Genomic DNA, 12,890 nt, shown 5'->3' with positions numbered 1-12,890 from the left:
GCCGACAGCACATAAACCACGATAGAATAAATGCATTCTTTAAAATTCACTCTAATATTGGTTTAAAATAGCGACACTCTGGCACTAAATTCACTTAAAAGTATTATATTTCTTTCATATTATAACTCAGAATGCACAAATTTTATATCATTTAAAGAATAAAATTATCTATAATCGTTGCGACATGTTCTATTCAAATACTATAATAAAGCTAGAATGATGTCTAAAAGAAATTAAGCAAAAAAAAAAAAAAAAAAAAAAAAAAAAAAAAAAGAAAAGAAAAGAAACAGTTTTTCACAGACGATTCAGTATTTCTCATTTCTCGAGAAGGCAAAAATAATAAAAACTCAAAATATCTATATTAACATTACGAATTAAATCTTAAACACTTATTTCCTCGAAAAAATTCCAGAAAGGATTAAGCAGGATTTAAATGCCAATAATAAATAAAGGCGTTATCTTTGTTGTTGCGAAGCTAAGTTTCTCTAGATTGGCAACAAATCCACTAGTCTGCTGCTTCAAATGTAAAGAAGCTATGGCCGCCATCAAAAAAATTATTAGGCTTAGCGGCACTTTAACAACTTTAAAATTGTTGATAATTCTAAAACTATTGCATACAGATTTACTAAAGACATAAAAACCTTAACCGGAAGACAAAAACAACATAATTCAATCATTTTTAAAGCAAAAAATGTACAATTTACAAACATATAAGAGTAAAGAAACTGAGATCACTGAGCCGGGTAACAGAGTGGATATATATATAAATATATTTATATACGTTTGGTGCGGCCGATTGCAACCAAAATACGAGGTGCACATCAACATGTTATAGCAGTCCTATATACAAAATTTCTACGTCTGAGGCTACTCGTTTTTGAGTCGTACGAGATACGTACGTAGGTATGTACATACATTCATACAGATGCCACGAAAAATTCTCTTCAGAATTAATTTTAAAGCAGTTTTATAATTTTTTTTGGAGGAAACGAGTCTTTTATTCTGTCCTTACGTACAGATATCACGCAAAAACATCTTTAAATTGCGCTACCTGAAACTTTTCGCGATTACAATACTTCCTTTTTACTTCGTACAAGGAAGTAAAAAAGGTTTAATATTTTATGCCCCTGGAATGCTACATCAATGTAACATTTCAAATTTATTATTTCAACTTCCAGAAACATTTTCAAAACGGCAGCTTCTTAAACTTATTAATTTACTCAGTCTCATAATCATTGATGTGTCGTGTATTTAACACAGTTAAGGCGTTTGAGTACACTATCCTCTATTTAGTACAGTTTTATTAAAGAATCATAAGTTAGAATAATTACAAAATCTTTATTCCAAGAGTTACAGAGTTTGCTTAGCTCTAATAGAACACAAATAGAATACATATTGTTATGAAATGTAAAGGCGCTGTAAGATAGCTTCCCCGCAAAGCAGTTTCAGGGTTGCCATAAAATGGCTAGGGAAGGCAGGGTTGCCACATTTGGCGAGAAATCGCTCATTTAACACCATGGACGGTTGGAGAACCTTCTGGAACGAATTCTTACCGGTTTAGCCCAGATTGTTCTCGAACACCAGTCAAAAGCTATATAAACCCTGCTGGTACACGGAGAGTTAGTTACGAGTGTGTGCGCCTCGCATAGAGTGCGAAAAAGTGACTATCGAGTTGGTGTCTCATCTAGCCAGTCAATCCCTGCGGAGTCGATCGAGTTGACAGCCGGGCAGCGAGTGCCGAGTGGATCGTCGAGTGCACCGAAGGAGTCTGTTAGTATAACGCGGTTAGTGCATCGTCGAGAGAGCGTGTTGAGCTCCGGGAGCGACTGAACCGAAGAGTCGGGAGCTGTTCTCGTGTGTCATCGAGGGCATCGCGAGTTGTAGCGTGGAGGGTCTCGAGAGTACGTGGATTTCCAAGAATGACCAAGCAGAATCGGGAGCTGTACTCCGGAAAGCAGAGTCGGGTGCTTTGCAGGAAGCTGTCTCCACCGTGATAGCCTGATAACCTGAAGGCTGTGTCGCTGATCGTGTCAGCGTGTTTATAGTAGTTCATCGACGACTGTAAAACGTGTTTTGGAGCTGTCCTGACAATACTGGCTAATAAAGTGTGTTTCGATACTTCATCAAGTGTCATCGTTATTCACTCCAAATCTACGAACCTCGTACGAACGTGAACGAAGAAAATAACGCAACAAGTGGTGTCAGAAAAGGAAAAACGTAACAATATTAAAATTAATAGTCTTTATAAATAATTAAATTGAGGTGTTGAAATATAGAAATTACAAGAGATTCATTTATAAGTTTTAAATAGCATCAGGCTTAACTGTTAGGCAATATTATCGGGAGTATATTCCATAAAAGAAGGTAATAAGTTTAAAAAGAATGAAGTACGGATACAATATTAGCAGAAAAATTTTTAAGAGTTATAAACATCTGAACATAAATAGAATAATTTATTGCCAATATAGGCCGTTTGGTGTACGTTTATTTTATTTATTTATTTATTTATTTTGAAGTTGCCGAGATTCATTATAGAAAACATGATGCTAATGTATTCTAATACACGTCGATAACGTAAAATCTCCTTATTCTATCTGAAATCTTACTGTATACAGTATATTCACGCTAATTTGAATAATTTTGGACATACGATTAAATTTTTATTCCCAGCATTTCTCCATCGGCCTAGTGGCTAAGATGCTGAATGCTGGTAGTTCTACTCGGAAAATGGATCCAGGAAAATGGCTAATTGCATGAGTGTTTTTTGTGGCATTTTCCATAGAGTATATGAATGTATATATATATAGCTAATGGTATAAAAATGTTATAAATAAAGTCATCAAAACTAAAATAGAAATTAATTTGGAAAATACTAAAATTTGAACACTCGATTTCAGTTCCAACACCCGTAAGCACATTTAAATTCAACGTGCAACCGGATGAGATCTTGGTTCCCGGTGATCGACCAGGAATCCTGTTTTCCGTTCATTCACAATACGAAGCTGTGAATCCTTTCGAAAGAGGTATATTCATGAAAGCAGGGAGATCCTACAAGATTTATGTTAACATGGTATGTCTTTCCTCTTTTATTTTGCTCAGAAATACTCAACTTATTAAGCGGTTTAAAGCCATTGTTAAGTAAATTTCGCGCTGAAGTTCGGGAAAAAAAATATTTTTTCTGCCTAAATTGTCCGTATAAAACCTTTTATATATATGTATATAAATTGAGAAACCTTAATCAGATTTAACTCTTTGATGTCGATTATGAGAGTTTCCACGCAAAGCATTTGTCCGCCTATTTTATAAGCTAAAATTTAGCTATTTCTCGCCCACTACAACTGACGAAATGTATCTTTTCGATCTTTAATTTTGAAATGTGATCTATTTATTTAATTTTATTTAAATTTTTATGATTTTTATTCTGCTTTCCTTCTGTTTTTTTAATAAAAATTAAAAGAGTACATTTCTAAAACGTAACCAAAATTCTGCTTTTCCCGCTGTGACGTTATCTCCCGTCTGAGCAGATGATACTTTTTCCTAAATTATTTTACTATTCTTTTATTTTATGTTTCTTATTTACTTCCTTATGCTTTACACTCATTTTTATATTTCTCTGTTCGCATATTCAAGTCTTCATATTCAAGGCAATATTATTGTTTACTTTATGAAGTATATATATTGTATGTGTAGTAAAGGGACTACTACCTTAAGTACAAGGTTTGCTCTTGTACGATATCATTGATTCCTTATCTGTTCAAAAGCAGCTTCTTCCCCACTTCCTTTATGTGTTCGTTTCTCCCGAAGAAACACGCGAAGAATATGGAAAACAAAGAACCGTTTTAACCACGAATATTTATAAGAAACAGTTTCTGGTATTTATAAGAATTGCTTAAATGAAACAGCAGCAACTACCAAACATGTATGCATGTTTGGCAATTGCCCCTATTACAATGACACGTATCTCGTTCATGAGACGCAGGTTGACTCCTTGTCAATCTTGAAGTCTTTGTCGCCATAATTGGTCTCGGTTGTAAAAGTACAGGGTACGTTTGAAAAATGTACACAAACTTTAAACTGTCATAGAAAATTTATTTTTCAACCTAAAATGTTAAATTTCTAGAAAACGTAAGGCTGTAGTCCAATTTGCAATATGAGTGTACTTTCTGAAACAGAATGTTCCAAATGGTGTTTAAAGTAAATGTTCTAAATGGTGGTCTTCATCTGTACATTTCTAAGTACGAATTACGACTGATTCCGTACCTCGTACCAAAAATGAGATTAGCTCACCGCTTGAATCTGATCATAAACCGTAAGAAGGTGACGTGGTTTACGACAGTACACCTCATCTTTTACTGTGGCCCATAAGAAACAATCGAAGGGCGTAAGTGGAGAGTGTGCAGAAAACTCGATTGGTGCCTTGAGTCCTATTCACTGGCCTGTTACTTTATCATTCACCACTAGCACTTAAGCCGTTATCACATTAGCTGTTTGTTGCCGGGACAAAACGTTTGTAGCAACAGTTCTGAGAAACGGCCTTTGGCGAAATAGGGTTACCATCTTCACTTGGCAAACAGGCTGAAAGTCAAACAAGAATCAGTTATCGCTCAGATTGGCGAAAGTGACGTTTCCTTTCAAGTGACATTCGCTTCTTCGTGTTGTTTTGTATCGCTCACACGCTTTCCGTTTTAAACTTTATTGTTAGTAATGGAAGATAATAGAAAGGTGATTGCTATCAAGTTAATCACTTTGATCTCCACTCTGGCACTTCATGTAACAGATAAACACACTTCTGGTTATAGCAATCAATTACACCAGTAATAGCCAAATTATGTATACACTCTAAGAATAGTTTAAAAACATGTGCTGGATAAGTTTATTTATCACACATCGCTTATGTGTATTTTCTGTTGTCTGCATTTCAATGAAAATTTGATGGCTCACTGGAAAATTTGTGACCTGGTGAAAGCATTTTCTGACTAACTTTATGGCTCATAATTACTGTTCTGTCCATTCAAATGACAAAAATCTATATGGCTGATATTTACCTCCTCACAGCCAGCAGATACTATTCAGCAAAATGAAGATCAAATAAAGCATATGAATACATGAGCAATCAAACATATGCGAGTTGTTTACTGTCCCATAGAACACTCGGTAATATACCTAAAACACATTAATTATACCAACTCTAGAAATTAGGTGTTCACATCATGAGTTTGTTTTATGGTTTGATTTATTGAGATTACAGCAAAGCACACTAGGGCTATCTGCTTAAGGGAAGGGATGCCTTCGGGGAGGACTTTCTAAGGGAAACTGGCTCGTATACACGTTACACATGGGGAAACCACGAAAGCGTCCATGCAGCCAGCCCGTTCGCGGGATTCGAACCTCGGACCGAACTACCTGTGTTCTGCGACTTTACCGCTCGGCCGCTGGTGGCTCAGTTGGTTTTATGTGATTACCGCAAAGCCTCGAGGGATAACAACAAGAGGGATCCCTTTGTAGAAGATTTTTTAAAACTGGCTCGTATACCAGTTACAAATGGGGCAAACCAAGGAAACGTCATGTAGCCAGCCCGTTCGCGGCATTCTAACCTGAGACAGAACTACCAGTGTTCAACGACGCTTCGGCCATTAGTAGGCCCGTGCACTTAATTGGAAAGTGCAATTCATTATGTAAACAGACATGAAGGTGATAATCAGTTGTGCGCTGTTTTAAGTAATCAAATGTTATAAATGCACAGCTGTTACATTTCTTATTATTTATTAGTCATGTTTTTATTACGTAGATCATACGTATGATATAATTATGAATTAACCCAATAACAAAATGTGTACACTCTTTAGTACTCAAATACTCATCAATTATTTTTCAACTGATTATTACATACCCATAATAATTTGCAAAGAACTGATAACTATAGTTGCTGCCAATTACATAATCGTTATCTGAATTAAAAGTAACTTCAAATAAACTTCTTGGCAATGTTCATTTTTGTATTCATACATACATATATATATACACATCTAATAAGTCATATATTTACATACAGATAGAGAGATGCGATGTTTTAGAAGTTGTTAATATATATTTATTAGTATTAATGTAATGAATAAGATTTATATTAATGAATGTATATACAAATGTTTTTCCTCATGCATAATAATAAATCCATAAATTTTCAATGTTTCAATATGCAGCATTTACAATAAAAGTATAGTTTCTAATGTATTTATAATTCAAAAAGTATTTCATTAATAACATGAAAATAATAGACAAATTTAATGAGTATTCTCATTATTACATAAGCTATGCTTTTCTTTTTTATGAATCTTTTATGCTGTTTAAAATGTGTCACTGATTATGCAGTTAACAATTTAAAAGATAAGTAATTAGGAGAAAAGCCACGCATATACAAACGGATTTTAAAAAATTATTCAACTTAAATTTAAGAAATAAAATTCTATTACATAACAGTGTTATAATACACGATCAGCACGAAATGCGACAAATTTGGCGAACTTTTGGCTACGAACAATTTGTAAACAAATCCGAAATGCAAGAACGTCGTAAAATAATGTCAACTCTGAAATCTCCACGATTATATATTTAATGAATATATACACATTTAAAAAATGACTCAGGCAGTTGTATTACAACAAAACAGCAATAATTAAATCGGCCTCTATTTCCACCATCCATCACTTCACAGTGAGACCCATCGCCATATTGAAAGTTACCCATGATCCTTCAGAAGCTGACCTTTCGTCTGATTGGCTGAACGTTCGAGGAACACGTCTCCAGCCGGAACATTTTGGGAAAAGTTTTAAAATGTTGCTCGGAGCCGGGACACGTTCCTCCTAGCTAGACGAAACATTTCTCGGAAGCCTGCCGCTTAAAGCCGTGCTACTAGAATCTCGTTTCTCGGAATTGTCCCGGGTAAGCGCGCGCGTCTATAGATGTGATAACAGCATTACACCATAGTACCATATGATAACCTGGTTCCGCTCTTGGAAGTTCAAACATATGCCATAAGATATGTCATAACAAACCCGCTATGTTAATGTTATCCTCTTGGCATTAACTGGTTGCGCAGCATGATCGTTGAGGCTGCTGTCAGATATTGAGGAAACATAACATTACTTTCTTTTATAAACTTAACCTTGTAGGTATGATAATAAATTTTATGTGACAGTTCAAAGTGTGTATAAATTTTTCTGGCGTACCTTGTAGGTGTCATGCCGGGCATTTTCCAAAGTGCACCCCAATCACTCACGTTATTTTGATGTACTAGGTTGGCCGATAAGTTCTGACTCTTTTTAATTTGGCTTTCCACAAAAATAAATAGCAAATCAATGAATAATATATACTTGTTGGTAGTTCTTCCCAACGTTCAACAAGCTGTTCAATGTTTCGATGGCAGAAATCCCTGTCTTTGAACAGTTTAAACTAAATCTGAACCGTTCTAAGAGGCATCACTTCTTTGCCATATACTTCATAAATCTGTCGAGCAAATTCTGTGGCTTCTGACATTTCGATTAAACGCAAAAAGCAGAAGGTGTCGATAATGCTCTTTTTTGTCTATTTAACACTACATTTTAATGACATGAAAAAATAGAAACTATCTCAGCACTTGTGAGGTTTATCTATTTATTTTTAACTAATAGTTAATTTTAAGTTAGCACTTTCCTAATACTCTCTTTTCATCCACGCTTTTCAATGATGCTTAAATGAGACAGCGAGCGTTTATTCAGATTAAGGTAGAAAGATGTGCTATTTAAGCATGAGTTTTGGAAGTTAGGTTTAGAGCGTGTCTGCCTATTCTAGGCCATGTTGTGCCGTGTGACTCTGAACGACTTGATTTAGTGGTGTTGAATCACTGGTTTTCTACAAACCAGAGCTTGATTGCGCGTTAAATTATCCCGTGAGCCGGTAGGATAATCTACCAAAGTTTGAATTTGTTCATCTTTACGTATTTCTGTTAAGCCAGAAGTGCTTGGCTTGTGTGAAGCCAAGCTGTGTAAATTGTTAAGTTTGTATTCTAATAAAAAGGGTTTTATACATCCTACTTCTGGCTTTTGTTTTGTTTCACAAGTCTGGAAGATAATTCTTCAATAGTCCTTTTAAGTCTATAGTGTATGCTCCCTAAGTAAGCATACACTATAGACTTAGAAGAACTATAGTGCATGCTTCCTGTAAACTAAACACACTATTTTGTAGAGAACATGATTCGCTATCGAATATTGTAAAACGCACTGTCAAAATATTTTATTTTGCTCACAAAATTTTGACTTAAAACGCCAATCCAATATATATTGAGCTTGATGATGCGGTTGGCACATACTGAGGTTGGTGATTTCATAAAATTCTTTTACAATATCAAGCAAATTTTCTTTTAAATATCCATGATTAAAGAGTCTTCCTTTCTCTATGTTTTATGCACTGTTTTCCGCGTTAATGTTTCATATTCTACAACATATTATGATACAAATTCGTTACTTTCGGCATATTCTATATCCCCTTAAATTTTGAGACCACCAATTCTGTCATATTATGTATATATTTGAAACTTGCATGTGGAATAAATGAAATCCATAAATGAATAAAATTAAAAGGAAACGTATCCTGTAATGCATTTTGGTAGACTTGTGTTTATCCTTGCGTAAATATCTCTGGTAAGAAGGCTGCTTATTTTATGTTTGATTCTGGAAGTGCAAATTTTGCAGCATTCTGTTCCATCTTATGCTTTCCAAATGAACGCGAATGGGCATTTGCATTCATAGGAATTGAGAGCGAACGAATGCGAGCAGAGTGAATGAGAACTGAGAGCAGAAATCGCAGTTTTAGTTTTTTAAATTACTATAGTCTTCTTTATTCTGGCAAAATGGCTTTTACCTTTTTTTAAAAAAATGCTACTACAGCTTCTTCCGTTTCAATTTATTTCTGTTAACATCCATTCACAATTTAAATAGAAAGAGCGCTAAAAACCATAAAAAATGCAAAAAATGCTTAGCTTACTACTTAAAAGTTTAATAATATACTTTCCTGAATATAGAGCAACAGTAGCAAGACTTACTTGTTTTTATTTTTAAGCAATCACAATAGTTTAAAGTTCAAAATCCTTATAAAATAACAAAAATTAAAAATGTGACTCGTACTGATATGAAGTTTGGTTATTTCTGCTATAAGTATAAAAATTAACATCTCCGGCATTTGACGTTTTGATTTTGGTAAACCAAAATTCATTCTGGTATCTGTAACAAGGTGGAAGTTTTAGGTATAACGGTATATTTATAAAAATCATTTGACTGCAAGTGCTGTAGCTTTTAAGTCATTGTAGTCGTTAAAGCTTTGACAGGCCAGGACATGGCTTCAAGCCAGACTGGTATCATGATAATTCATTTGTTCTCCTCCATCAAATAAGGCGAGGCTTCAAGTCTACAAAGCAGAATGGGAGGAATTTAAACTGTGAGAGGAATTCTAGTTTGAAAGAGAGAGAGTGTGTATGTGTGTGTTGACGTTCGGAAAAGAAAGTAAATCTTCGTCGTTCTGTGTTTTTTTGTTTTTGTACTGCATTTAACAGTTGCTTTTGGTGTTTCACAAACGAAAAATGAGTCGTCTTTGTTGCTTGAAGAGTGACGTTCATTAACATAACGAAATCTTATCACCCTAAAACATAGCGTACTGCTTCTTTCCGGAATATGTTTCAATAGGAATATTTGTAAAATATATTGCATACTTATATGCTTATCATTTTTTTCTGAATAAAAAATTCACTGTTAGTAATTAATTTTTGTCATTTTTCTCAGGAACGAGAAATCTTATTGCCATTACCATATAAAACGAACTGCACAAATTACACTGAAGACTGGCTTGAAAACAACAGGATTGGTCCAAGGTCGAAGAAGGTAGGATATAATTAAAGAATTTTAGTAGAATATATTTATTACTTCTAATGTATCTAGCCGACAATGATAAGTTTTATTTACAGAGAAGTGAAAAATAGCGTAATAAATTGTTTTTTAACCTATGTTCTTTTCTGTCTCTTGCATTCCTTTTGTGTAATAAATCTTGAAGAAAATTCTGATTTTTAATTATCCTTTAATTCTTAGCGGTAACAATTATTTTTTAACTTTCTATAGTGTGCTTTTTAAGAAAGTTTTCTTCGCACTCCAACCACATAAAATTCAATTCAACAGCAATATCACAAAATATTTAAAAACAGCATATCTTTAGAATTTCCGACAGACAGTGTCTCGCATTGAAGATGCAAAAGTTTTTTCTATACAATGTTGTCATTGCTCACTTTGAAATCGTTGAGTTTGTTAATCAAAAATTCGTTAAAGTTTTACAAAATTTTAACTAGATATTAAAACAAATCTCAAATTAAAAATTCGGGCTATCAGGTGCCCATGTTGGGGTTGAGGATTACGTTATTCAAAATAATGGCTCCATCGTGTACCATCGTGTTATCACAATGCGAGAAACATACGATAGATTCATGAAGATTTTTCATTATTTAATTTCTTTAAACATAATACAGGGCGATAATATTTAAGGCAACAATTTAAAAAGTGATTCGCCGTTTTTAGTGAAACGCAGCAAAATGTCATTTTGACACTCATAGTTCTTTTGGACTACTGCCTCTTTGGGCTAAAAATTCTAATGATCAAAGCTGGAGTAATAAGGTGGAGAATTTACAATTAACAGTTCATGTTCCAAAATTTGCTTGCTGTTTAAGATTGTTTGAGAAGAAGCATAGCATAGCTAAATAGCTAAAATAACAAATCTTTAATTTATAAACATGGAAAGTAAAAGAAAATAATTTTAAATGTGAATCAGTAGATTTATCTAGCTAAAACAATTAACATTGTTTTAGAGTAGTTTAGTTGTTTTAACAGCTCTGCGAAATTACTGTTTTTTAATTATAATTGACAGCATACGTTCTTTAGGTAAGGCAGACCTTGATTCTTTTCCTTGGAAAACACATCTCTAGGTGCTTAGAAGAAGATGAAATAATTCTACTTCATTATCAGAATTAGATTTTGATTGATATTTTTTAAGTGCGGTAAAATTGCTATAAAGCATGTGCTTGAACATGGATTGAACACATAATGAGTTCTGTTTAACAATTTATTACAGAAAACTAACGTTTTTTATTCATAATCCTTAGACTATAAAAATTATTTCGGAAAAAAATTCCAGGGCATTTCATGACTTAAAAAGTGTGGATGTCTGGTTTGTTCACCCGGAAGATTATTATCGAATGGTTTTAAATCACAACTCAAAAATAAAAGTCTCAAACGTTTATTCTTGTTATTTTAAAGACTTAAGTCACCAGAATAACTTTACGCTTCATCTCCGCTATTTACTGCAATGTATTATTCAAAACTGCTTATCAGAATTTTTCTAGAACTTTTATCAAAGCTATATTTTTGAATTTCTCTTCATCAGATTAGCTGAAACTAATCTAATATACTATATTAATATGTCTAAGTATTAGTAAGTACAACAGCTGGGTACGTTTTTCTGAATTATTTGGTTCATGGTTTATATTTCGGTTTCCTCTCACTGTCCTTTCGTAAAGCAGAAATCCCGAAAAAATGTTGCTTCATTTTCTCTAAAATCTTCAAACACCCTCTTTCTTTTCATTGTCTTACTGACTTAATATGTATAATAAATCTGTAGAAAGAAAGAAACCCTCTTATAGACTGATGACGACTGATGAACGAATTATACAGTTGTTGATTTTACTGTAGATCAATGCAGACTATAGTGTTCTGCACAAAATATCATGCATTATTTCATTCAGACTGCATATTTTCTTCCTCAGTTTAGTTATCTAATTGTACAGATAACACTGGGATAGTTTTAACTGTCTAAACTGTTTTTATCACTGTGTTTGGAAATAAAATGCCCTTTAAAATTTTTCTTGATAAACACACTGGTGGACAAAATTAAGAGATGGAACACTTTTTCCTAAATATTTCGAGAAATACTGGATAGAAATAAATGAAATTACGTATGGATATAGCTTATTGTGGGACAATAATGTGTACAAACAACAATGAAAATGCCACTCATTAGCATGAGTTATGGCCAAGAGTCCAATGTTCTCCAAACTTGAGGTTGAAAGATGGCAGTGAAATTATGGCTAGTAGGATGTGTAGTCGCCTCAGACAGACAGCATGCACAAACTGTAACCATGCTATTAACAAAATAGTTCAAGAGTGCCAGCGGAAGTCGCTTCCACTTCTCCACCAAAACAGTTTTTAACTCCTGAATGGTTCTGGCTGGAAGTTGGCGTATTGAAATAGTTCTCCTAGGAGTACTCCAAGCATGTTCAATAGGATTAATATCAGAATCTTATACAATTTCTCTTGATAAATAACTTAAGATTTAGGATTTAGGAACGGGGAAGACGGGCACCACGCCTTTACCATTTGGTTAATTGGTTTATGATAAATAATTTGTATGTTTGTCAATTCGTCAACATATTTGACTAATTTTATAAAGTGTGGAACAAAATTAATTCTTATATTTTTCCTACGACTGGCCATTAGTATATTAAAACTTCCTAAAATTCATAGTTCCAAATTTAACTTTACTACCTTTTCGTAAATTTTCAGATATATACACTGCCCGACATAGAAAATACAGAACCAAAAACGATTGGGCGGAATATGATGTCAGTTAATACACAGGCAGAGTATGCATACTTAAATAAGTGATATTATTTATAAAAAAGATAAATTTATAATGTGCTGAAATACACAGGGAATCAGTAAGATATATGATCACCTCTCGAGAAGACAAAAGCTGAAACCCTAAGAAGTACAGATTGAATATGTATGCGCACAGTGTCCAGAGGGATGGAAGCCTATATACTC

At 33.8% G+C, this 12,890-nt stretch overlaps 1 protein-coding gene across 7 annotated transcripts in view; it reads left to right on the top strand.

Annotated features, from left to right (window-relative positions):
• Positions 1 to 12,890, top strand: part of LOC118194156 (epithelial sodium channel subunit alpha-like) — a 120,687-nt gene that overhangs the window by 72,951 nt on the left and 34,846 nt on the right. For all 7 annotated transcript variants that reach the window (XM_035365351.2, XM_035365349.2, XM_035365353.2 and 4 more), the window contains 2 exons: positions 2,898 to 3,070; positions 9,810 to 9,908. In XM_035365351.2, the coding sequence (XP_035221242.1) occupies positions 2,898 to 3,070; positions 9,810 to 9,908 (272 nt within the window). The remainder of the gene's footprint in view (positions 1 to 2,897; positions 3,071 to 9,809; positions 9,909 to 12,890) is intronic.

The sequence above is a fragment of the Stegodyphus dumicola genome, chromosome 6, assembly GCF_044657685.1.
Source record: "Stegodyphus dumicola isolate Sdum_Otavi_A_Nest chromosome 6, ASM4465768v1".
NCBI lineage: Eukaryota > Metazoa > Arthropoda > Arachnida > Araneae > Eresidae > Stegodyphus > Stegodyphus dumicola.
The sequence above is the reverse complement of the archived record's forward strand: the minus strand, read 5'-3'. Positions and strand labels throughout refer to the sequence as shown.